We start from the raw sequence: 27,761 nt of genomic DNA, 5'->3' as shown, positions 1-27,761 counted from the left end.
TCTTCTTTTACTCATTTTTCTGTGGTGAACTTCAGTGACTTAGTTACTTTGAAGGGTAATGGCTGAGTAAGTTGAATATAATTTCCTCTTATGCCAGTGACAAGTGATCAAACCAATAGCTTGTCAAATTTGTTGATTAGCTGCAACCATCCTGTTTTCATTTGGGCAATGACACTGTTGCCTTTGTGTAACGTAAGTGATCTGCCATGAGGACAGAATCATCTGACTTCGATGTTAGCACCTATGCTAGGAACCTAAATGCCCTGGATTTCCTCTCTGGCTGTCAGAGAGAGAAAGGTGCCTCAGGAGTGTGGATGAACCCACTGACCTTGAACCTCTGGAAATGTATCTCTCTCTCTCTCTCTCTGTCTTCATTGCCTAAAATGAGGTAGGGTAAGTTGGGACGTCAGACCTGCAGTCTTTACTTGTGCAGCTCCTTCTATAGGGGTTCAGCGAAGAGGTGCTGGGTCTTTGAGCTCTTGCACCCTAAGGTGTGAGCTAAAGTTGGTGATTTAACCTGTTCAAAATTCCTGTCCAATAAGCAGCAATGGAAGGAACATCAAAGGTTCATTTTTAGATCTGAACTTGGGTGACACGTGAATTGAAAAAATACTACAATCAAAATCAAACCAAACTTTACTCAATATTGCTGCCTCATGTAATAGGCAGTCTGATGTAATGATGCCTTAATACTGAATATGAGCAGGGGAAGGAAGACCATTAATTTCTTAATTCGTTGAATAAACTTGTAAATAGTTTTCCTCTTGTGAAATTGGCAAAAAAAAGTAGGAATATCTAAGCTCCATCCTCATACTCCAACTTAGACACTACAAGATTTGGAAAACTGGCAAAAACCTCCCCAATACTGAAGCCTGAAAGTGAACAGATAAATAGTGAATAAAAGATCTAAACTGAATTGGCAATATATTAAAAAACCATTCACCTTGGGAAAAATTACTGAAAGAAAATATATTAGTAATAGTAAAATACTACACTATTTATATATTGAATTTAAAAACAAAAGTAACTATTAGATCATCTAGTCAGACTTCAGTTTGTTTCCCTTCTATGAAACCTTATAGCTTGTGTCTGATGCCAGTGTGTCTCCTAGGAGTGTATCTGTTCTTGACTAGTTTGCAGAACAGTCATAAGCAAGGGAACTTTTTGTTTCTTAAAAAAATCATTTCACTATTAAAAAATGTTCCTGATTCATCATTTTAATTTGTCTGACTTCAACTGTTAGCTTTTCTATTCTTATTATACCTCTTTATGCTAGACTACCCAGAACCTTAATTCCTAGTATATTTTCTGTGTGAGTCCACTTACAATTGAAGCACCAATATGATTTTTAATAAACTAACATTATTTTGCTTTCTAGATCCTTTACTGCAAACCATGTTCTTCAGTGTTGTAATTTTCATTTTTTCTATGACTTCCTCAGTTTTTTGAATACTAAGCTCTGATCAAAAATATGTATGTAATATTAATCATTATTTGTATGAGTGTCATAAAGAGAGGAATATTAGTTTGTTATTGTTTTTGTGTGTACAGTCTGGGAAAGCAGTTTTTCTCTTGCCATGATGTTATTGGGATGAATACGAGAGGACGCCTTGTTACATCCCCTCATCTCAAACTGTTATGTGGCACCTATATTCTGTAACACAGTATTTCCATCCTGTTATCCCTTTTAATCCATAGGCCATAGGCCATAAGATCTGCTTTCAGTGATTTTGCCATTATAACTTTGCATTTGGCTGTATTAAAGCACATTTTGGTTTGTTTGATAAAGCTAACCAAATAATTCAATAATTGGTGATAATGCCTTGTTCTTATTTATGTTTCTATCCTTATTCTTAATTTTATATGTTTCTCTCTCATTGATTCTGATAGATCATGGTGATTATTTCACTGGCAAGTATTTTTTTGACGTCAGTTAATCAGTTTTCAGCCCATTTAGCCGGTGCTTTATTGATATTATATAGAGCCAAATTTTGATTCAGTCATGTGTTACTGAATGAATTGCTTTACAAAGTCCAAGCTAGGCAATTTTATTTGACAAATCTGTAATCTTATAAAAATCATGTTAATATGATGAGAATTATTTTCTCTAGATCCATTCTGGCTGCCATTTATTACAGTAATGTTCTTTACTCTTTACCAATTAGACTTTTCATCATCTTGCTCTTTCTTTTGTCTTGCTTTATGTCAGGCTAAGCAATTGGGCTGCTTGTTCTTTAAAAATTAATGGCACATTAGCATTCTTCTGGAATTTCCCTGCTATTTGAAGATTTATTAAAAATTAGTAGAAGAGATGCCCTCAGTTATTTGGGCTTGTTGATTTGAATATAATTATCCCTAGCAGATGCTGTCTGATATTCTCCTCAGTTACTAATTCTTGATTAGTAGAAGCTGTGTCTGCCAAGCCAAAATGTAAAACATGGAATGGTGCCAAAGCTTAAGCTTTGTGTTTATGTTGTTCGTAAAGCCATGAGTCCTTAAGCATACCCTATCTTATCTTTTAATGTGATAAAAGTAATGAATATATATGAGACAATCTGTTACCAGAAAAAGTTTAAAGCTTTATAGTTATAATTACAGATATAATTATGAGAAACATTAAATATGGATGAAGTTTTCACACTTAGAGTTTAAAAGATAACACAGATTTTGTTGTTGGATTAAAAACAGGAAACTGGCTCTGAAAGTATGGTGCATGAGACTTTAGATTTAAATTTGACCAAAAGTAAAACATAACATTTAAAAATGACCCTTGAGAATGCTAAAATTATAAAATGTCAGAGGAAGAGTTGTGCCTAAACAAATCTGTAGTCCTGAAAACAGAGAGGTACTACCTGAAATTTCTTTCACTGTCACCACTGATTTTGGATGGCACTTACTGGATTCTCTGGAACTTGTAGTGACTCCAGCAGCAGCATGGTTCTAAGTTGCCATCTCTTTCTGCACAGATTAGATGTATCAGTAGCACTCAACTGCAGTATGGTGCCATTTCACTGAAGTTAAAAATTACATATGTGTCTGACTACAGTGACAGGAGAGTTCACTCACACTGAATGCATGTTGAAAAAACTATGCCAAATCTCAACAATGAACTCCTACTGCAAGTTTTAGAAATATCAATATCACTGATTTATTCATCAATATTGTCCTTGCTAAGCTGAGGTCAGAATGGGGTAATAATTATGAAAATGATAAATAGAAAATTTTACTAGAAAGCTGTTACAATTATTATAGCATAATATTATAATTATTCTAACAATTGTGCAGGAGCAGCTGTTATTGTTGTTAAGCCTGTAAAAAGAGCACTGGTGTAAGGAAGTAGTCTAGGAGCCATCTGTTAACAGCAGTTGTATGTTCAGAGTTTCCCACTTAGAGAAGGAAAAGGAGAAGGAGAAAAGGACTTGATTGGATGAGCACATTAAGAAATAAGATATGGTTTTGGGAATGAGAGACACATTTAAAAGGACGAAGCAAAGGAAAATTGCCTAGGTACTTAGATTGTATTCATGGTCACAACAATAATCGCAACAAATAAACTTTAACCTTTCTCCATTTTGCTTTTTGTAAGGAATCAGGTAAAAAGCAAGCAATTTTCCATCTAGGCTTCCTGTCTTTCAAGAGCTTCTTGAAAGAGGAGCGAGCTTCTGAAAATGAATGTAACTTGGAATGGTAAATAAAAATTGTAGTATTTTTTTACTACCTAATGGTATCATCAGGTGTATAGTTATTGCCATGAACTATCTGAGCTTTTAAGAGGATAAATTCTAATCAGAAAATTAATTTAAAACTTCCCTTCTGCACAATGTTTCTGTATAATATTGTCATAAGAATCTTAATCGCAGATTTGCTCATTTTTATTGGTATAAAATTACAGCCATTAATTATAGTTATGCCATAAGTATTTTTTTCTTCTTATCTCTGTAAATTCTCCTCCTTAAGGAAAGACTTTTAGTTGGATAACAAGGTTAAATGCTCTATAACTGGCTGGAGGTACAGGGGGAAAATGAACTAAGGCTTAGGACTTAGCTGATCATAGGAAGTGTAATTTTTTTTTAACTTGAAGGGTTTTTAACTTGATGCACTTACCCATGGGCAGGCATTTGGTATTACTGATGTATCCAAGACACTCAAATAGGACACAGGGCTCTCAGAGACCTACGACCTCCTAGATCAGTATCTAAATGTTGAGGGCTACCATGAGGCATCCCCAAGGCACCAGTAATCAGTGTGAGCAAAATAAAATTGAGTTAGCCAAGTTCTGGCTATTTGCATAGACTCAGTTGTGGCAGAGAGCTCTCTGGAGTGTGAAGTGTTGGTGACTAAAAAACTTATTCTGCATTTGATGTAAAAATCTGTTCTTTTGTATGTTTCAGTGAATTAGAAATATATTTGTAAAAAAGTTTTTGCTACCCTAGCAAATAGCATTTGCAATATCAGATTTGTGAATGGAGAGGTTCCTCTACCACTAATATACATCTATACTTATTTTGCTTTTATATTTTGTTGTTTCAAAAATGGCTCTGAAACATTGTTAAAAATAGAATGCTCACAACACAGCTGACCTTACTTTCCCACTATGAATTCAGCTTGTAAATTATATCTCATTTCATAAAATACTGACGTAAGATAAAATTTAATGCCGTAAAAAATAGGTTCATGGACCATAACAATTGTGTTGAATGGTGCAGGGAGATTGTTTCATGGTAGTAGATCACCCTGATTTTCAGAATAAAGACAAATTAATTAGATATCATTGACCTATATATGTAAGAGAGCAGTGTATTAATATTCATCAGATGACTTGTCTAAAGTCAATGTAGAAACACAGTATTACTTCATCAGAATGCATTTATTGAGAGATCCTAGCCCAGCATCCGTTTAACTTGAGCTTCAGGAACAACTTTAGTGTACCGTGGAGTTCTCTGGGTTTATTTAAAGTTTATTGCTACAGTCTCACTAGCTTGGTGCTTTTCCCTTGTGTTCTGGCAATGTGGCAAAGCAGAAGCATCTCTTCTGAAACACATAGGAACAGATGGTTTTTTTTTTGGAATTGCATGTTTAGAGTTAGACGTCTAGCAGAAGAAACAACTATAACCCTTGATATCTAAAAGAAAAATCTTTTATCAGTCATCTGATCTAAGCTTATTTCTGTATTAGTATTTTCTATACAGTAGTGTCCATTTTCTGTGTAGGTTCTATCACTATCTGAATTCCTTCCTTGACATTAAATCACAGTTACTGACGAGTAACCTTTAAAGTCTTCAGAACTGCATAATCTTTCTCTGTTCTCAAAGGTTTTTGTTGTCCTTCATCATATGCTTCATCATATGCTATTTTGATGAAGCTGGGTTCATAGGGTCCCCCAGGTCACTAATGAAAATGGATAGCACAGAGCACAGTGCCAATTCCTCTGAGCCCCAGTTAATGTATTGCTCCCTCTTTGGAAGCTGCATGGTTGCTACTTACTTGCTTCATGATCTACCAGCCATTTTTTATGTCTGCAATGGTATTTTTAACATGAGTAACTCTCCAGTCAGCAGCTGGCTAGTGTCTGGTTTTGTACAGGGACAGACATAGGGTTCCTTTTAACGAATACAGAAAATCCTTCAGCTCCAGTTGTCATTTTTACTTATTAGCTTCTTTACCTTATCAACCATTTGAAATGATTTTTTATTACTTTATCAATAAGTATATTTAGGTTTTGTTTTGGAGTTTTTTCTTAAATTTTCTGGATCTGGAAACTACACAAGAAACTTTTTAATTTTGAATGGCTTTCTGTTGATATCTTAGAAAATTGATAGAATACCAGAATAAAAAACAAAATCCCTTTTTTTTTCCCCATCTCTATTTTCAGCAGAGAGAGGCTAGCAGAAAACATGAAGCTAGAAGCTACCATGGTAATTTGTCTCTTAAGGTGTGAAAAACCCTCTTTGAAGAACTGCCCTAATAAGGAGAAGTTTCTAAAAGAGGGGTTGTTCTCACATCTCACATGATGGTTGAAAGTTGTGTAATAGATGCAATGGAAAACAGGCACTGTTCTCCCAAGAGACATCAATTCAGGTCCTTCCTGTGGTGTACATATGTATATCATCATAAAATTCTTCAGGCACTTAAAAACATGTCAGAGTAACAGTCCTATATCTTTTGCAACAATCTTGTTATTGGAGGATGCCTATCAAGTGAAGTGGAGTCAATTATCTCCTTCTGCATCTGTGTCATTCCTGTAGAGAACTAATTTCTCAGCTCGCCTGTTGGGTTGATGCTGCCTTCCACAGACACTGAATACTCTGCATAGGAATATTGCTGGTCTAATGGGATGAATTATTTCTTGTTCATAAATTTATCCAGGAACCCTGTTCAGAAAGACATTTAAGCATGTTGCCTAACTGAACTTTTGAGATGCTTAAAACTAATTATGTTCTGAATCGGTATCTCAGTACTTAATTGATATTGAGTATGTCCTATGAAGGAATAAAATTCAAATCATCTTATATTGAAAACATCTGGTGATATTCTAGACACTTGTAGATATCGAATAATCTCTATCTATGTGTACTAGTCTATGTTTATTTACTGTCTTGAGGCAGAACACAACTTGCCAAGTGATAGGGATCCAAAAAGGCCTGTATCTGTACAGGTACTATAAGCAGAGACTCTTTATTTTTAGCCTAAATCATTCTCAGTGCACAGAGACAGCTTTATTTTTTTTTTCCTGGTAAAAAGAGGTTAAATTAAAAACAAATTATCTAAGTTTAAATGAAGCACTTAAATGAATGATTTGCATTGCAGTGGTTGAGAGCCTGCAATGCTTTTAATAATATGCCCTTATGCAGCTGGCCTCTTGGGGTTTGAGGGATTTTCTAATGCAAACCATAATGTGTAATTCATTAGCTACCAGCAAATGGGGTTCTGAATCTGCTTGAGCCAATGAATTAATTTTAATTTCTAAAAATATATGTAAAACATTGTTTTATGTTAATCCTATATATGGTAATGGCTTTTGGATGGAACTGCTATACATCTAACATAAAGCATGCAACTGGATATGAATTAACATCTTCTAATTTAAAGGAATTAGGGTGAACAGATTAATTTTGAAATACTTGAGTGATGTTCTGATCATGTTTACAGACATGGAATAAATACACATATGCTTGTGTATCTGTCTGTGGTTTTAGTAATGCACAAATTTCAGGGTGTTCTTTAAAACTCCATCTGAAACTACATGTCTGTGTGTGCATCCATGCAGATGTATATGTCTCTCTGGTATCACAAAGAAATGACTATAGGATAGATGTCACAGTTGTTATTTATCTGCATTTATAATTGCCATGGAAAAGTTTTGTAGAATGTTTTGGTTTCACACTGGCAGATTTCAAATAATGTAATACGATTCCACACAGTGCATAAAAGCAATAAAAAATAAAGTAATTAAAGCTTCTGTTCACCCAGTTTAGTTGTCAAAATGCATCTGTGAGTTAGATTAAAGGAAAAGGATTTTCAGAAGAACAGTAAGATACTAATTATATTAAAGGGCAGGCTGAGAAGTTTCACCTTTTCTGTGGACAAGCAAGATAATTTTCAATGATGTATTTTAAGACACTGGTTGATGCCTCAGTATAACAGAGTGAATACTACAACTTTTTTTTTTTTGTAGCTTTCAGCAATTATTTTGGGTGCTTTATATCAAAACTATGCTATAACCAGGAAGTCAAAATCAACCTGAACATGAATGGAAAATGCCATGGACTGTTTCTTTTTCTCAGACCAGAGCTCACTATGATTAGCTTTTCACGTCTGATTAGACATTGCCCTGGGACTGAACCAAAAATCAGGATCTTCATGCGCTGGATGAGAGAATACAAGCAGGGAGAAAAACATTTATTGCTTAGCTGTGTACTCATTCAGCAGAGTTGGAGCCTTATTTGGACCTTTCTTCTCTTTGGTTTGCTCAGCAGCCCCATAGCACAAGGAATGTGAATCCCCACTTCTGTGCTGTGTTGTTTTGCAGACCCTGGCAGGGACCTGCTCCGGGTGGTGGGGGTGCTTTGCTGAGGTTACCTCTTAACTGAACTACTTCTGGGAAAATGGGGTGATCAGTCTGTGGTGAGGGATTGTGTATTGTGATTATTAACTGGGCACTGTAAGTGATTAGGGGGAATCAACTGCCTGAGCTTCCCCTTCACAAAGTTTGGGAATACTTAGTTAGCCCATATTTATGTGTCCATGCCACAGGCATGTATTTAATAGAACAGAGAGCATCAAACTTGTCCTCCCTCTTCTTTTAGCTTCTATGGCCCTTAGCACTGGGCCTACCCAAATTCCCATTGTGGTCCAAATTCCCAGTGTGACAAAGCCTCCAGCAGTTCAACCACAGCTGCCGGAGAAACTGGGAAACAAATGATGCTCAGCCTCTGACAACAGTAAAACATGGCCAATGCTGTGACATTGTGTTGGGTCACTGGCCCTTGTCTCATGATCTTTCTATTTTAAAATGTTGCTGTCACTTATATAAATCAGCTTGAACCAGTTCAAACCAGTTCGATTTTTTTCAGCTCTTCTACCAAATAATTACTGGACTGACCTAAAAGTAAGTCAGATCTGTTTCAGTCACAGCAATGCCTAGATACTAATTGCACTACACATGTAGTGGTTTGACTTCTTTCCTGTGACCCTTCATCTGTGGTGAAAGCCTGTCCTGATCAAGTTAAAGGAAGCTGAATACATACTCTGGTGACTGACAAATCATTCACAAGGATCCTTTTAAGGAGTGTCAAAGCAAGCACAGGTAATGCCTTTATAGGTCTAAGTCGTAGGACTGACTGCAGCTGAAAACACTCTCAGGATCTGCAAGGGAGCCTGAAACATTGTCTTCAAATTGCATTAAAGAGCATTGGAGCACCTGAATGTTAACTCTTCCTTTTCTTGGAGAGTCTCCATTTTTATGGGGTCTCTAGGCATTAGTATGAAATTTCTGGCAGTAGTATTTTTACTGTCATTACATAACGATGAAGTTTTAGGAGTGGGCTAGCTTGCCCTTTACAGTAAGTGCTTAATGAAGATAATGTATATACCAAAGAACACCAGATAGTAAAAAATAACAGCTGATTAACTTCTCAGTTTAGTTCTCTGACTTTCAAATATTTAGTTTTGCTATGGACTGAGTTTATGTAACAACTTAATTTTGTATTTTTCACAGAAATGTAACCTGGAATAATTTAGCTATCCCAGACACCCACTGTTCCAGAGAGCTAGAAGAAGGTTACCAGTGCCCGCCTGGATTTAAATGCATGGACCTTGAAGATCTGGGACTAAGCAGGCAAGAGCTGGGCTACAGTGGCTTTAATGAGATAGGTCTGTCCTACTGGTAAAATCCATTTCAGTTTCCATTTAAAAATGTTTTTTAAATGAATGGAAGAGATAGTTCATGTCTATGCTGAAAAGACATCAAGTGCAATCAGTATTCTACTCAAGTAGAGCACATGCCAGAAAGAGAAGCTGTGCTAGTTGCTTTGCTGTTATGATATATTTTTACATTGCCAGGGATCCCAGGATTTAAATACCTTTAAAACAATGTCTTTATAAGGAGTCAACTGTTGATTATCACCAGAATGCAAATGTGATGACTAATTTCTGTTTTATTTTTGATTCATTTTAGAGCATAAAATCCCTTCTGTTTGTCTAATTTTAGTAGTAATTCCCATGGAAAAAAAATCTTTTTTTCATTCAGAATTACTTTGATAATCATCTTGTTACTAAGGAGAAGATGGGAGAAAAAATGATACCATGTTTCTGTGGCAATCTTGGTCCAAACTGTGTAAGTCAGAGCAGCCAAAAAAGCGATTGAGAGTCAGGCAGATTTTGCAATACAGGTTTTGCAATTTGTGTTCTGTGCAAAACACTGCTGGTGTAAACCTGCAGTTACCAGGAGAATATGTTCTCTGACAGCTGCAATGTGTTGTGCCATCCCCATGAGGAAATGAGTGTAGAACACAAAAGCAGGAAAGGTGGCAATAGCATGGGCAGCTGTAGTAAGATCCATCCAAATGGAAAATAGGCAGTTACTCCGTCAGAACATTGTGGTTATTTCACATTTATTGAGCACACAAAGGTCCAACAGGAGCCTGCAGCTGTAAATTTTCATTTCAGGACAGATAGGGAAGTACCTTCAAATCACAGAGCATACCCACAGGCTGAATTCTTTCTGATGCATCACTTTGACTCTGATAAGTTTTTTTGGTGGTGTTTTTTTGTTGTTGTTGTTGTGTTTGGTTTTTTTGTTTGTTTTTTTTGATTGGTTGGTTTTGGTTTGTTTGTTTGTTTGTTTTGGTGTTTTTTTTGTTTTTTTTTTTTTTTTTTTTTTGGCTTGAACTCCAGACTGTTAGCCTGAATTTGAAGGTGATGAAAAGGTTTAGTGACTGAATGACTGAAATCCAAGAAGTTTTTTTGAGTATTGAAAGCCTTTGCGGATGAAATTGCTTCAGTTGGTTCCTGAATATTCAGGTTTCTGGATATACACAATAAGCCAGAGAATTACAAGAAAGTCTCAGAGTCCTGCTACAAGTACTCTGTGATAACTGATAATTAATGAACACAAACTGCCATTTATGTCCTTTCTTTTTTCTTGTGAGAAAGGGAGAAAAACCTGATTTCAGTTGGGCACCATTCTGTTCCCTGTGGGAGTCAGAAGCATACTATTTGTTCCTGTGCTGTTAGATGGATAACATCATAGATAGTACCAAATTTTCTGTAATTTTTTTCTTCTGTAGATCTCAAAGGAAATTCCTGTCTGATCTCTCAGTCAACTTTCAGATTTGCTGTCATGCCTAGATGAACATGGGCTGAGTTCACAGTAGAACTTAAAACCATCCACATTCAAGTTGTAGTAGTTCCAGGTAGTTTGGGAGGAGAGCATGAGATAGGAGTATTGCCAGAATAATTAGGCATAGATTGAAATCACCCTTCTAATCTTGTTATGAGAAAAAAATTTCGTGGCATTGAAGGGTATTGTTCTAGCTGCATATCTGGTCACCAGGGAAAAGCAGTTGCAATGTCTTAGACAAGCTTCAATGTGTAGAAGAGTTGAATGAGACCCACAGTGCTTAATAAAGGAGGCCAGCTTGTTTTTAGTGATGGGGCAAGTTGGCAAAGACAGGTGAAATAGTTTGTCCATGGATGCCTTCAAAAAAGATTAAAACACCAGAACTGAAACTCTGGTCTTCTGAGTCACAGTGCTATGCCTTATCAATATGCATTTCTGAGTATTGCATTTTAAAGGTCAGTGATTACTAATAGACTTGTAGTTGATAAATTGTTTTGTCTAGAAATAGGTAACCAGGATATAACACCTCTCAGAACAGTAGCCAGAAGTGAAATTGAATATCAATTGAAGGCTGATAATTAAACTTTAAAACACTAAATAAGACACAAACGCTTTCCCAAAAAATGTCAAATAAACTTCCTCAAATTAGGATTGCTATAAATGGGATTATAACCACCAAGTTCATCAATATTTTATAAATATCCATTTTGTGATGCACCTTTGTGTGTAGTTAACAGATAAGTAATAAAATAAATATTTTCTGTGTAATTATACTATTTTTTGTACATTCATTGGTATTTCATTTGCAGTTATTATGATGCAGCCTCTTAGATCCTCAAATCTATCATTACAAAAATCACAAGAGTATAGCAGTTTGGCAGCTACTGTATAATTAGTAACTCTTAATTTGTGGCATTTAAGTACAAGCTGTGAATATTTGAATTTGATATTTTCTGTTATTTTTCTTCTCTTGAAAGAAAAAAGGTGTGATTTTTTACTGTTTTATTACTGGGTGAAGATCAAACTGTCCCAATCAGATAAAAGTTAATAGAGATTTTAATATTCTGAATATGCCAATTAGATAGCTTCATATTTAGAAAATACCTTGATTTTGGCCATACCCTGGTTCCATTTTCATAAGTGGCTTTGACTTGAAAGGATGAAGATTGGAAAGATGATAGTGTTAAGTTTTGGTATTTATTTAAATAAATAAAATATATTTATTTCCCAAGTTTTCTATTTTTAGTTTTGAGGTGTTCTATTTATCTGTTTTATGTAGGTTTCCATGCAAGTATATACACATTGTTTAAGGAAGAACATAGTTATAGACTACTGATAAATGTGGCTTGAAGTCATCTTGTCAAGATAATTTAGGTCATCTCCTGATGAGAAACAGACTTCATAATCTTTCCAGGCAATTTATTGTGTTGCTTCATTTTCTCTCCTCTTAGGAAGATTTTCCTTTAGTATAACCTGAATCTTTCTTCTTTAAGGAATTTAAGATCATAATTTCTTATTTCATTCACTACCGGCACAGACAAAACCTTAAAAAAAAGGATGTCTGCATCTTGTATTATGCCTTCCATATGGTTCAAAATGTTTCAGTATTTTGCTAGAAGACTTATATTTTATACCTTAAATTGTTCTTATTCTCCTTCTCTAGACTTTCTCTGGCTCACCAGTTAGTTGAAATACAGTACTGTCAGAATACCCCAGCAGAGCCATTATTTTATGTGGTTGTAAGCTCTGTTACAGTTTCTACGTCCCAGTGAGGTGTTCTCCATTTTCAGAATAGCATGTTGTGGGTGATTCATGTTTTCCTAATTTATTACAGCCCTTGTGTCCTATTGAAAGAGCTGCCATCACTGTTTCCCATCCTTTATTTATTTATATATTTATTTCTAAATGTAAACCCTTACATTTGTCTCTGTTGAAGAGCATACTTTTGTTTTTCCAGACTATTTGTTCAATTTGCAAGATCTTCAGGAGTTTTAATTCTCTCCTAATTACTTGCACTGCCTTTTAGTTTACTTTTATCTGACATTACAAGGGTATAATTTCTTTTCTATCAACCTGTGCAAGAGTGAAAAAATAACAAGATTAGATTCTAGAAGTTTGTTTGACAGTCTTCTTTTCTGGAAGCGTTTCATTAATAGCTGCTCATAAGGACAACTAAAAAAGGGTTTTGCACCCAGCACAGAGCAGTGTCACGTAGCCATAGTCCTCTGTCATGGTGAGACAATGTTAAAAGCCTTTAAAAGCCTTCTAAAATATGTAGACCATCAAGTATTTCCTTTCTGTTTACAAAACTTGCCTCCATTCCACATTTGGACAGCAGTGATACAGGAAGATTTGTGCCATAGATTCTGAACCCTTTATTGTGTATTAATAATGGGATACTTACACTAGATGCTCGTGAAGATCATTTTTCCAACATGGCCGACATCAGCGTATATCCACAGCTAATGTACCTCTGTCCTTTAATGTGTGTATTTCTAGAGTGCATATAGAATGAAATAAACACCAGTTGGTATTGCCAGATTTGCAATTGTAATCTCTAAGAGTGAAGTTACTAAAATCCAGGGACGTTCTCTCTGGCAGTACCTTGGCAAAAGTTGTAAGCAGAAGTCTCAGAGGTCTGTCTCATATTGTTCATGAAACTGAAGTATTATGAAATATGAGCTAATTACCTAAGCTCCCAGTACCTCAAATGCTTTTGTTTGTGAAGTTCTGAAATGGGAGGAAGGAATAGAAAGGAAAGAATAAAATAACCCTCTAGGTGAGCTGACTTCAGCTGTTTCAGGTTCCACCTGATGAGAGGCTACAGGAAGTTCCTGCTTTCCCACAGTAAATTGCTCATGAACTCAGTCAAACCCAAGTAGTCTTTCCAACAGTTAGACACAGAACTTGACTTCTTAAGTAGGTGTTTTTCTTACACAGTGTGAACCTTAATACAAAATTGAATCTTTTATTCTTCAGGATGGCTGAAAGATTTTTTGAATGCTACCTGTGGGGCTGAGTGGAAGTAAGGGAAAGGACACGAATGAAAAGCTTGGCTGGCTGTGTGAATGTGGGTAGCAAAATTCCTTACTATAGTCTATACCTGTATGGAACTGTCAAGCTCTTCACTTTCTCAGACTTCTTAGCTGGTTTTGATTTGGGCTTTTATAAAAACGTTGATGTTTTCTTCAACTTAGAACAGCCTTCAGCCTTGTTCCCCACTGAGAGCATCAGGTACATTTACAGCTAGCCTGTTTCTTCTTTCTGATTTTATTCTCTTCTTCTCTGTATTTTTCCTAGCTGTATGTAATTGTGTAGGGTGTAGCTGATAGCGTGACAGTATTATGAAGGATGTAAAAAAAGTAGAGATAAATATTGAGAATTTTTTTTTCCTGAACAGACAGTACTAATTGTAAAAATCATTAGTCATATGATTGTATTTGTTTTAAGTATTTGCATCTGATATACCTAAAAAGCGTAAATACATTTGTTGAATTAAATAAAAGCATACAAGTCTTGGGAATTGGAGGGCTATGACAAGTACTTCTACATTCCATCTCACTGTTTATCTTAGTGTGCATCTACTTTTAATCAATATTTAACACAGCAGTAGCTGCTCTCAGGGCCACACAAGGATGCTGGCGGAGCTGTCTATGTGGGTGCTGTTGAAAAGTGTGCTGCCTAGATGCAAATGTGCCAGAATCCCCCCTGTTGTTGGATCCTGTACAGACTTCCTCCTTACCTGCACTTTCCACACAGTACAGAGTCTTTTGCATTCAGGTTTTTGTAACATCAGCTAGTAATCATTCTGCATGCCTCATGGGTGCAATCATCTGCAATCACCTACAGATGCAGACTTGCAGCACATCACTGATTTTACTCTTCACATAATTCTGGATGTCTTTTCATGATTTACAGTGCTACATATTGCTTCAACTAGTCTCAAAAGGAAATGGAAGTCCCAAGTAAAGATACATAGAGGTTTAAAAATATTCTTCAAAGTAAGCAAGAGAAGGTTTTAGGCCTGAGAGATCATTCTGAAAGGAGAAGAAGGAGATCTAGTTCTATCCTTATCATCAACCCATCTGCCAATTGCTAGGGCCAGTACTCTATTCAATGAGACTAATTATTGTTGTACCTGCAAAGAGTGTTTGACAAAGATTACCGTATTAATGGCCATTTTACATATAGGACATAAAGACACCTTTTGTATCTTGAAGACAACAAAATTTTGAAGGAGTGTTTCAATGCCCATATAGAAAGACTACATCTGTATTAAACCTTACTTGCCTTACAGTAGGAGTGAACACTGTTCATTGGCACAGTAAGCCAGCCAAATCATGTGATTTATGGCCTTTAAGAAAGCAACAGAGCTTTGGGTCTCAGGTATTTCCCACTTTTATTAAAAAGGCTTCTTCCTTATAATGTGAGACCCAGAAATTACATATGAGAGCCTTTTTAAAATTGATAACTATATGAAAAAAGTTTATATGTCACTGTGAAAAATGTCTGCCATGGCTAGATTAAAAGTAAACCTAATTTAATGTTTGTGAAAGGAAACTTCACTGTGGGGCCAAATTTCCTCAGTTCACTTGCAGGTATTGTTTTAATAAAATGCTCATGCAATGATCAAAACCCCTTAGTTTACACATAAATTGAAATTTTATCTACCAAACATGGGAGTTACTTTGGTTCTCTTACAAGTTCTCTTATGATGGGGAAAATACTTGTGCGTGTGCATCTCTTTGGAATTGCAAAGGCATTGCTCTTAGTCTGGAAGATTGGGTGACATTAGGTTCAGCAGGAAGGAATTAAGATTAAACTAGTATGCTGTGAATCTGGATCTGCCACAATACATTAAATTTGTTTTCTATGAGAGATTTTAATGTTTCCAAGAGATTGAGTACCTCTCTATTGGATTAGAATTCTGAATGGCCGAAGAGTTTATTGAGAGGTGCGATGTCATAAACAAGTAACAAAAATCTGGAGAAAGAGGGAGGGTGCTCACACCAGTCTACAATAAAAGCTGAAAAGTGAGTCTAAATCAGATGCCAAATTAGGTACTCCTAGAAACTGCAAGCACTTAGAGCTACAGGTCCATTTGTTTATGTGGACATCTATAGCATTATTTTGATACAAATTCTTAAAGCTAAAGTACAAGCATTGTGTAACAGCGTGTCCCTGAGAGCGACCTGTCCGCCGGGGCCCAGTGCGCTCTGCTAATAAAGGGCTGACAATAAAATGAGGGGACAGGGTCCTGTTTGGAAATCCGAGCGCTGTTTATTGTTGGCACATACATCGATTGTGGGTACAGCCTCGACTGTCTTCCAGGGACGAGAGCCAAAATGGGGCAAGGATCCATGGTTATACAGCAGAGAAAAGGGGTGGTCCTGAGGGTCAAGGTCCGATAGAGATAGGGAAAAGTGGTTTGAAGGGCTGGCCAGGGAACTGGGGGGACTAATGGGATCACGGGTGTAACACTGTGGCAGAAATAACCCAATGGGGTTCAAGGGAAGGAAGAACATTCAGGAGGGGTGCATATGTGGTGAACAGGGGCTGAACAGGATGATATAACTTAACAAACAATGAAACAACAAAACCGAAGAAATTTTAACATGGCCGCAAAGGCCCATGGGAGGAAGATCTTTCTTATCCTAATCTAAAAGGGTATCTCACCTGGGCAGGCCTCTGGGCCTCCATAGAATTGACCCATGTTTATACATAGGAGGGCAGTGGTCAAAGCAAGAGACTTCCATTCTGGAAGGATGCCCTACTAACCCCTATGCACGAGCTGAGCAGATCATGGTTCCTTCGTTTTCCCTCTGAGTCTGCAGCAGAAGGAGTTCCTGCTGCAGGCACCTTAGGAAAGCAAGCAACTGGAGACTGGTTCTAAACTGAGTTCTACAAAGACTTGCTCCTCGTCATTCTTCTAAAAATTATTTCCAATTTTTCTTCATGGACCACCTCATCCCAAGATGGATAAAACCACTTCTAACATTTAGGAGGCGGAATCTTAACAAGGCATACTAAGATGAAAGAGAATGCTTGAAAATCTGACTTGGCATTCCAGCTGCCACTGGATGAGAAAAGTGCCCTTCACTGGTGGCAGAAGCTGACCTTTTAGTTTCTCTGTCACTACCCACCCACCTGACCCAGGCAACTTGGCTCTTGATGGCAGTATTAGCAGCCACTTGGTCTTTCCAGGTCCTTGCCATAGCTTAATCTTAATTCCTTCCTGCTGAACCTAATGTCACCCAATCTTCCAGACTAAGAGCAATGCCTTTGCAATTCCAAAGAGATGCACACGCACAAGTATTTTCCCCATCATAAGAGAACTTGTAAGAGAACCAAAGTAACTCCCATGTTTGGTAGATAAAATTTCAATTTATGTGTAAACTAAGGGGTTTTGATCATTGCATGAGCATTTTATTAAAACAATACCTGCAAGTGAACTGAGGAAATTTGGCCCCACAGTGAAGTTTCCTTTCACAAACATTAAATTAGGTTTACTTTTAATCTAGCCATGGCAGACATTTTTCACAGTGACATATAAACTTTTTTCATATAGTTATCAATTTTAAAAAGGCTCTCATATGTAATTTCTGGGTCTCACATTATAAGGAAGAAGCCTTTTTAATAAAAGTGGGAAATACCTGAGACCCAAAGCTCTGTTGCTTTCTTAAAGGCCATAAATCACATGATTTGGCTGGCTTACTGTGCCAATGAACAGTGTTCACTCCTACTGTAAGGCAAGTAAGGTTTAATACAGATGTAGTCTTTCTATATGGGCATGATGGATCATGATTGATTAGTTGTCCTGAGCAACTGAGTACTTTACTAGCTCTGAGACTTCAATGTCCATGAAAAGCAGTTAATTATGAGGTTGATGAACAAAACAAAATTTACGTTAGCAGGTTATTTGCACAGAGTAGGAGATACAGCTGACACTGAAAAGGATTGTGAGGTTTTTATCAGGCTTCCAACATGCATCCTTCCTCTCTTCACTGCCCTTTCACATAATCATGTCTCCTGAATGAAGCTGGTGTCACCTTGCTTGGACAAAGAGGGCCAGAGATACAGATCAGCATCGCCACCACAGCCCGAATCCCTAGGTTCTGAGTCATTTGGTATCTGGGATAATAGAAAGCAATGAAAGGATGTAATTGTTTAGTCAGAGCCTCCATTTAATTGTACTCATTAAAGGCTGAAAGGTTGAGCTCTTATGAAATCAGCATTGGTTCAATAATGATTTCATCAAAACTTTTGGTCAGACTCCTTTAATCTATGGATGATATGTATGCTTGAATCGATGCATTGAATCTTGATGCTCTGTTTAGCCTAGCAAGTATGTTGTAGTATTAAATACTTTGATGAAAGGGTCTAATTTATTCCACTAATGCAGTTCTTTGATTCAGGCACTTTTGTGCATGTCTAGTAAGAAGCCCTTCATCCATGACTTCGACCTGTGGAGTTATCATGTGGTAGCATGACAAGTGATAGTGATGTTAATGTGTGAAGGTGTCAGAATGTAATTAGGGAAGCCATTCAGACTGCCTAGTAATAAAAACATATTTTCTAAATGTGAGTCAAAATGACTTAAAGCATGCTCCATTAGTCCACTGATTGAGAAACCACTAGAAATCATTATTTCAAAAATGGTGATAGATTGTTTTTCTTTTCTTTTCACTGGAATTCCTTCCTAGTCCTTGCAGGTAGAGAGCAATATAGCTCTGACACCGGCACTGTTGTGGAGAAGTGTCCACTGAGGGAATCTGACTTCTTTGTTTTACTGCCAGTTAACGTACTACAATCACTCATTTGGGTATTAAAAACTAAGGAAGGCAAACAGTTAAGAACACGTAGGGAAAATGCCTTTCCTCCCTCACCTGTCTCATGTTCAGTCATCTCCTAACAAATGTTCCTAGTCCCCACTCCTCTGCTCTTGCAGAATCTGATGTGGGGAGTGATGCATGAATCAGGAGCAAACCATTTTGCAAACCATTCTTTCTTTTTAGCTGCTGCTCCTTTCTTCACAAACATTTCTTCTTCTTCAGAATGGACTTAGCCATGGGCTGCAGTTCCTTAGCAGCTGTCACTGCTCTGGAGTTCCCCCTACTACCAAAGCCTACCAGTTATGCCCACTAAAGGCATCTACATAAACTTAGATACGACGATCACCTTTACATAGGCACCTTGAAAAGGTTATGCAGGGTTTTAGTGAGCACAGAGGAGCAAAGATAACAGTCTGTATGCCCTGCACAGGGAGAACAGTTTGCAGTCCTCATTGTGTTGTTCATCTTGGGAAATAAGTCTAGTTACGAGGGACTCTTCTATACTGTGGGGGATGAAACATGGCTGTGTAAATAGGGTAAATAAATGTACTTTCTTTCTAGGAGATAATGAACCAATTGAAAGTGAGTCAACTAAAAAATCCCTGTTTGGGCTTAAAGTACTATACGATTTTTACTGATTTCTGCTCCATAAGGACCTGTTTACAAGGCTGTGTTTAGTTTCTCATCAGAAAAATTGTAATAACAGAAGGCTGTGTGAGTTGTTTTTTTTCTTTGGGAATTCATTTTATTTGGCAGAAAAGGTACTAATGAAATTCAGTGGCTAGAAGTTGAATGTAGAAAGATATATTTAGAAAAATATGAACATTCAAGGAAGGTCCTCCTTGACAAACTTCATCTCCTTGTATGACAAGGTGACAGAGCAGAAAAGGACCAGGGGGTGTTGACTTTACTCCTGGTTTGATATTATCTTGTTCCCTAAACGTTTAATAGTTCTAAACCTGTTCTTCTTCCCTGTAGTGAAAAAATGCAGATTTACAATATATCTAGTTTTTACAGAATACAATGAAAAGCTGGTTTTGGACATAATTTTCCTTTCTCTTGATGCTCACCTTTGACTCCACTCACTGTTTAGCCATTCTTTCCTCTGAGGTTCCAAATGCTAGTTTGTGTAGAAGCTTACTTTCAGAAATCAATAATGACCGTCTTTCTGTAAGGATTTACCCACAAACATCCTTTTCTATTATCCTCTTCTGTACAATGTGTAATTTTTGCCATCAGGTGAGTCAGAAAGCATTGGAAGCTCTGTTTTACATTATGCTTGATTGTGTTTTTGTTAGCATTAAATCTTGTACAGGTTACAGGATAATATGTTTTAGATCAAATTTTCCTCTCACTGAAATTTTCTTGATACATCAACTAGAAACATTTAAGGTACGCTTATCGGGAACCAAAGCAAGAAAGATATATTATCCTTGACTGTTTTTTCTTAGAAATTCAAGATTTTTGTTCTGTTTGCCAAGTCATGGCATTTTTGATGCCTTGTTAGTATGCTGTCTCTCATGATTTTATGTCACCTAGGTGACTGAGTTACCGCATTTTCCTTTCCTCTAGAAGGCTTCTCTTTTGAGTGCTTTATCCTCCATGTGCATTTAATACCATTAACTTACTAACTGAATAATTAGAATAGTTTCAGACATTCTGGTTTCTTTCCCCAGTGCTGACATGCCAAATAGTTTAGTTGATTACTTAACCTTGAAATAAAAAATAAAACTGATACAATCTTGGAGTGACAACAAAGAGATTTTGCAACGCAGTGTGTAGAAAATCCATTTTGCTACTACAGAATAGTCAGACTTGTCTAAGGAGCAAAATAATATGATTTCATTCTCAAATTGGTGCACCAAGAAAGGACTATTGTGTGTGAGCTGAAACAGAAATGAAGACTAGGCAAACTTAATTTATCAAAGTGTGCTCAGATGACACAAATATTCCCAGCCTTGGCAGTGTCCCTGGCATGTGCCTATCTTGTATTGCATGGTAAAGCAGAGTCTAGTAAACCAGCACCCTGCAGACAACGGACAGCAATGTTTTTTTCCCTTGGCCCATCCCCACTTTCTGCAAAGTAGACATGTTTTGATCCTATTTCTGCACCTTTTGAATAAGAAATATTAGCAGAAACCTTAAAATTAGACACATAACTTTCCAAGTGGGTCATCAGTTCTGCAGTTTCCACAACTGTGCTCTTGTGGGGTGGGATGGTGGTGGTCCACTGCTTCTATGACAAGGGTGTCCCACCTTATACTTGTCCCTTGAATCCCTTAAATGAATCCTTATGGTTCATTTCTTTATGAACTTTAGCTCAGCTCCAAATGGAGATGTCTGTGTTTTATTCAGATATAATACTGTGAGAACATTTGTGCTGCTACATTGGCAGGGCCCAAAGACACTCATAATGGGTTGTTGACTCAGCAAAAGTTTTTCTTTATTTGGTGACAGCCCTGTCCTCATTATACCTCTATTGTCCATTTAGATTTAAGTTTATTTGAGGTTTCATAAACCTTATAATCACACTAACAAGTCTTAAGGCATTTCCCATGGTGACTGGCTAGCAGCAGACTGGTTTTAGAAATCCAAAGGTATCCTCAGTATGGAGGTTTCTGCTGAGCAAACACTGAGGGATTGGCCCTTATTTTCTGACTTCCTTTGGTCATAAATATATACATATATTATCTTCTGTAAATGACTTGCTCTGGTAGCCTGACAGGACAGGGATCACAACTCTTTATTAACTATATATGTAAGTAACTATCCCTTATAGATACTTTAAAAATGCAGTATTTCTTACTCAATAGTTGCGGAAAAGGCTTATAAAAAGCCGGCAATGCATGTGATTTACTATTTCTGCCTGCTAAAGATGAGACATGGTAGTTACCACACAATGTGGCACTGATAGAAATTTTAAGGTGACTGGCAATTACCTCTGCTTAGCAAAAATTCTGTGGCACATGGCAAAATCATTATTGCTATAGGACTGAACAGGCCTTTCAAGCATGAATGTTCAGTGGAAAACCAATGGGCTTTAACTAAAGGTTATATCTAAGCTGGTGAGCTTGCATGTCTGAGGTTTTGGTTCTGTATACTGTGTCTGTTGCCACCTACTGTTGTGACCCTATACTAATATTCCTGCTTGATTGTTGTGGGAGAAAGAACCAAGATGTGTGGACCAGAAGGCAGCTGCTGTCCCACTGTCGTGGTTGCGGGGAGGTGAATTTTTTCTAGGGGGATGTGGGCAGTCCAATCAGTAATTAGCTTTTCTGCTGGCACTTGGATTGGTCACTCGGAGGTTTGGACACGCTTCTGAGGACACAAAGAGTTAAAAGCAGGACCCCCAAGGGGGTTCGGCCTCTCTTTTCAGATCCCGGTTTCAGCAGAGAGACGAGTCAGGCCTCCTTCCCCTGCCCAGCCACGAGGCTGGGTGGGGGAGGGGAAACACGTGGTCGGCTCAGGTAAGCCGGAGCCCCCGGGGGGGGAGAAGAGAGGGGACAGGACTGGAACTGAGCTGCCCCGTCCAGGATGGAGGGGTGGAAAACTGTGGAAGTGCCCTCCGTGTGTGCTCACCTCCTTCTACTCCCAAACTCTGGGAGAAGGTGCCGAGCCACGTGGGAGTTGTGGAGCTTGGGAGTGCCTGAGCCTGCACCCTGCGGAGAAAAAACTGTTAACCCTTGTGTAGCAGAAAGAAACTTTTCTTAGACATTGATTTTCATGACTAGTAGTTTCAGAGAGAGGGAAGCGGCCTGAGACTGAGATGATAAAGCATGATTGGAAGGAACTTGATGGAAGAATGAGAGGAGCAGCCTTCTGAGCTGGACTTCTCTTGCATAATGTCAGCCATAGACTGAACTTAAGTCTCTTTTGAACATAAACTGCATTTTTGGGTGGATGCAGCTGCCCTTGCTTTTGCTACAGTGACTGGCACTTGAAGTGAGTAGCGAGCAGAGAAAAGAGGGGGAGGGTGAGGTGGCGCCCTCTACCCTCAGGGCAGACCTGCTCCTGGAACCCCGTCCCCTGGGTAAAAAGGGGGAGAGCTCGGCATGCAAGTATCCTTAAAAGAGCCCTGTATGTAGTTTTGGCCTATGAGACAGCGGTGAGAGCGCTGGACATAGGAAAAAGAGAGAGTCACCCTGGCAGACTTCTCCGGGCGGTGCCATGGGTGACATGGGAACACATAAGGAGTAGACCTGTGTGTTCTGGAGAACAGTCTGTGGTGCGAGAGAGACTCCTCTCTCCCTTGCTGAATTGAAGATTAGTTTGTTTTTGAGTGGTGATTGTTTAATCTAAAACCCAAGAGTTAGTCTTTAAAAAGTGATGGGTGGGGAAGTAGAAACTAAGAGAAGAAATGTTCTAAGAAGTTTTTATTTCTGTCTCTGTGTGTGTTTAAGAGTATTTCTGTCCCTGTTCTTATGTAATGTAATAAAGTTTTGGTGGTTTTTTTTTGTTTTCAAGATTTAAGCCTGCTCTGCTCTGTTCCTGATCACATCCCACAGGAGTTGTTAGAGAAAAAACATATATTCATAGGTGCATTAACATCTGGCCAGTGCCAACCCATGACACCCACTTTGCCGCAGCTGAGGTGCCATTGTCCTGCCACTCGCCAGCACACACTGACTGCTTAAACTGCTTGTACTCTGTGGGGCCACAGACACGACTGATATGTAAATATTGGCTGTTACGCACGGTCACAGTGAGCGCTTTGTATTTCTGTGTTAGGGATACCTAAACCCACACTTCAGACAACTGAAGAAGTGGCCTGAATTAAAAAACAAACAAGTGAACAAACAAAACCAACCAAACAACTCCCACCAAACCAACAAAAAAACCCCAATTCCTTAGCTATTTGATGTTCCTGTAAGCTTCACTTTTCTCAGTTAAGCTATTCTAGTTTCCTAGTTAATTAAGACTTTTTAAGCACCGGATTAGGAAAAAAATTGCACAAATAATGTCTATTTAGTTAGCTCTTACACTAACAAATGGTATGTGGGAGGTTGTAGAGTTTTGGAAACTTAGAGGAATTTGAGCAGCTCTCCAGAATTTTAATTTATTGCTGTGTTAATCCCTAAGTAATTGAGTCTTGCATTAAACCAGGCAATCAGGTGAAACTAATGTGAATAGATTAGTATAGTTATACTGACAGTCATGGAAAACTTCGCTGCTGCTGAGAGTCCTCAATGGAACACACTTTCCCCTGCCATTTCGGGGTGTTCTGTGTTAGTGTTGGTAGCTAAATAGGTGGATATATAATGGAATAAAACTAATTTCCAGAAAACTTTACTTTTCTTTGGCTCTCTGTTTTCCTTGTAGTTGTGGACCTTTCCTGGTGGGCATTTTTTACTACTATATCTGTTTTGATATATCACCTATGTTGTTATGGTATGCTGCACAGAATTTAATCACCTGTTCAATATCTGTGCTATGCACTTCCTTCTATCTCTGTTTCATTCCTATCTGCTCCTGAGAAAGCAGAAAGAGATTTTGTGCACTGAACCAATATATTTTGGCTAGATTTAATTTTCAAAATAATTATTTTTGAAGTCTTCCTTCAAATATGCCTTCTAATAAGTATTTGTGTTACAGTAATGAAAAAGATGACAATGTTAAAAAAATAAATTCATACTTGCTGATGTTAGGTGAAAGACCTATAAACTGTCACTGATCATAAGCTGAAAAAGTGGAAGAGCAAAATGTAGCAGAAAGGTGGACTTATTAGAAGGTATAAGAAAATGAAAGTTGAGGCAGGTCAAATGCAAGTTTTAATTGTATCTCGTGGGGTTTTTTTGAGCTGTAAGCTGTATCACTTTAGATGAATTGATGCCTTGTTGACATAAAACTTCATGTACTGTTTCTTTATCTGAAGTAGCATAGTCTTAAAATCTATGGAAGTACATTTTCTCCTGAGATTGGTAAGAGATCAAAGTGTAATAAAAAAAACCAAAAGAACTTCTTTCCCCTAAAAAAACCAACAAACAAAAACCTCAATGCAGCAGAGCATTGGAGAGCTAACTGGCATCAGCAGATCTGTTGGGTTCTTGGTGAACCACTTAAGTGTCCCCACCCCCTGGTGCTGCTCCTGTGCTGCATCTCAAGAGGACAGACATATGTGCTACAGCATAAGGGTTTGAGGAGCCTGCATTGGAGCTTGCTGGGAAATGTGGTGCTGGAGATGTTGCAGCTGGCTCTGCAGGGTCCAGGCTCCCAGAGGGCACCCCTAGCTGGGGACAGCCTCTGCACTGCATCCCCTGGAAACCCTTCAGCCTGCCAATGCCCTCTGCTGCTGTGTGTGAGTTACATGCAGTGTAAATACTGTTTCTCATGCTTACTTACTACTGTCCCTTCTTTAGCACAGCAAGGCCTCCCAGCATGATTTTATGATACGTGTTCTGTGAAGGCAGAGGAGGGGATTCGCTTTTGTACTGCTGCTAGAGTTTATAAATAAACTCCCTTGGAAAGCATGAGGTAAACCACTCAGGTCTATCATCTACAGTGACATTTCTTTTTCCCCTAGTGCAGAATGCTAACCAAAGGGTCAGATAACTTTGAGAGGCTAAGTAAAGCAACAAAGGGACACATGTGTGCTAGGAATACCGTGGTCAAAGGGAAGTAAATGCACACTAAGATAATTTCCTTAATGAGGATTTACTAAGAAAACAAATAGAAAGAGGTACTTCAAGCAAAACCAACCTTCCAGCCCACCAGTTTTCACTCTGCATGAGAGTTGAAGACAATAACTGTTTGTGTGGATAGCTACGCAACAACTCACAATCTGACAAGGAATGAAGAACGGTGTGAAAAAATAGAAAGAGGAGTTAAAGGTGTGACAGGTGTGTGAACAGCCTAAATACAAAGGTGTGACTAATTTCAGCCATGCTAAGGAGCAGAAAACTCTTAGCCAATAGACAGAGAATGAAGCCAGGCAATTAGAAACCTGTTATTCCATACCAAGAAAATTAGATCCTATTGGTTTAATTATCAGTCTGTGCCATTAAGACAATATAGCCCTGCATAATGAAAGCTGCAGCTACAGGGTGATAGAGGTAATTGTTTTCACAGTGGAAGATTTTCACTTTCAGACAAGAGCTGCAGGATGTGACCGGTTTACAGGCTTTGACCTTCAGCACTTGTGTAATGCATGGGACACATGGTTTTTACCTTGTCTCCTGAGATTTGATTATTTTTTCCTAGACATAATTTTCATAAAGTTGGTGGAAATTAGCAAAACCACCCATTAGAAATACAATGTGCAGTCCTCATGCAACATGTCCTCTGTTACTGTAATTAGAGCAGCTTACCAAATAATTTTTGCTTTAAAACCTTTGATTCGATAACACAGGGCCAGCTTCCAGCTTGGCTTTCCCACTTCTACTGGGGAATAAGGGGGAATAATGCTATTGCAGAAAATATAGTTCACAGATGGCCACTCTAGAGGGGGGAGCACACACAGAGCAGCAGCTTAGGTGTGACTCCAGCACATCAGCTCATCTGAGGTAACTGGCTTCATACATGCTGCTACCCTGCGGCAAATGTGTAATGCCATGCTCCTTCTTCATTAAATAGTGCACAGACCACTTTATTACTGTGTTACTCAAATATTTAAATATCGAATATTTGTTTTCCCAAGTGCCTTTTCTCTGTTGTTCTTAGAGAATTTTGATAGCTACTGTATTCTATTCCATTGTCAATGTCATGACATTGCCCCGTGAAGTTCTTGCACAACATCTAGTATGTATTGAGTGGTATTGGAAAAGATCTAGGTTACAGGCTAAAAGAATAGTATAATAGTTTGGATCTGCTGTGAAATACTGAAATACTTCTTAAAAAAACTGTAAGACCATTCACTTCCAGTTACTGCCTTTCTCATGGCAACTGAGAAAGACCAAAATCTTATCTAAGAACATTAAATACTTTCTGTATACTTTACTCTGATTGTAAGTTTTGATTTTAAACAAACTGAGAGCTAAATCTTGTAGTTTCTAGCAGGTACCTGACTAAATCTTTTGAATAAATCTTTAACACATCTTACAAATAATTACCACTTCTGTATTACTCTATTCTTAGGACACAGTGTTGGGAAATACATCTTGATCTCTTTGCCACAGTGGCATTTTTGTTCTGTGAATTGTTTCAATACACAAATAATTGCTATTTTTCCTAAAATATCTACAGATATTTTCAGTGAACAGACTGCTTAATTGTTCAAGCTGCCTTGGATGTACTCCTTAATATTGTGCAGATTTTAAGACTTTTTGACGATACCCAATTCCGTCTCCAGGAAAGGAGTGACTGGCCATCTTGGGAAATGTCAACAGACATCTCCCATACTAAGGTCAGCCTTTTCCACTCTCATCCAAAAACTCTTTTAGGAGGTTATTCTCTACTTTTCCAGAGAAATCTGTGCTACTGCCACCTTGCTGTGGAGAGTACCATTATGATAATTACTTTGTCTCATTTCATCATTGCATCAACCCTCAAGTTAAATATCTCAGTTCACATCCAAAAATGAGTTAACCATACAACAGTATGACATTTTTCTTTTGAAGAATATTGCAGTCACTAAGCTCCAAATTTTGGCACTTAATTTGAACAGCTGCAGTGAACTTGGATGACTTTTAGCTCATTTCCAGCTAAGCTGCACACATTTTAAATTAATGATACTGAAAGAATTAAAATTATTTCTTGTACGAAATTCAAAAAAAGTGAAAATAATTAGCAAATCTACTGTCAGAAGACTTTGACAGTCATCACCGAGACAGGGGCATCTAACTGCTCATGGAACGTAGATGCTCTATGGTAATATGTACAAGATGAAAACTTCAGAAATCTGTTCTGTATCTCAAGGAGCTGACTCTACACATAGCTGATTCATCTTGACAGAAGTTACCCAGGGGCTGGCAAATTCAAATAAGATAGATTAGTCAAAATAGGACTTCTGTGTGTCTCTTCTGATAAACTGTGGCATTATTTTCTTCTAATTACCTGCCTGTGGCAGGTTTTGCATGGTTTTTATACTGGTATGAGTACTACTTACATATCGTTCTGTATTAGCCATTGCTATATTGTACATGTTAACATTTTTC

At 37.8% G+C, this 27,761-nt stretch overlaps 1 protein-coding gene across 6 annotated transcripts in view; it reads left to right on the top strand.

Moving 5' to 3' along the window:
- The window catches only part of NALCN (sodium leak channel, non-selective), a 238,554-nt gene that overhangs the window by 42,931 nt on the left and 167,862 nt on the right, over positions 1 to 27,761 (top strand). For 5 of the 6 annotated variants that reach the window (XM_063392374.1, XM_063392373.1, XM_063392371.1 and 2 more), the window contains one exon: positions 9,218 to 9,372. In XM_063392374.1, the coding sequence (XP_063248444.1) occupies positions 9,218 to 9,372 (155 nt within the window). Of the gene's footprint in view, positions 1 to 9,217; positions 9,373 to 27,761 lie in introns of those variants that run through there. The other variant, XM_063392376.1, reaches the window with a different exon arrangement.

This window comes from Prinia subflava, chromosome 3 (genome assembly GCF_021018805.1).
Source record: "Prinia subflava isolate CZ2003 ecotype Zambia chromosome 3, Cam_Psub_1.2, whole genome shotgun sequence".
Classification (NCBI taxonomy): Eukaryota; Metazoa; Chordata; class Aves; order Passeriformes; family Cisticolidae; genus Prinia; species Prinia subflava.
This window is presented reverse-complemented; position numbering and strand designations above follow the sequence as displayed.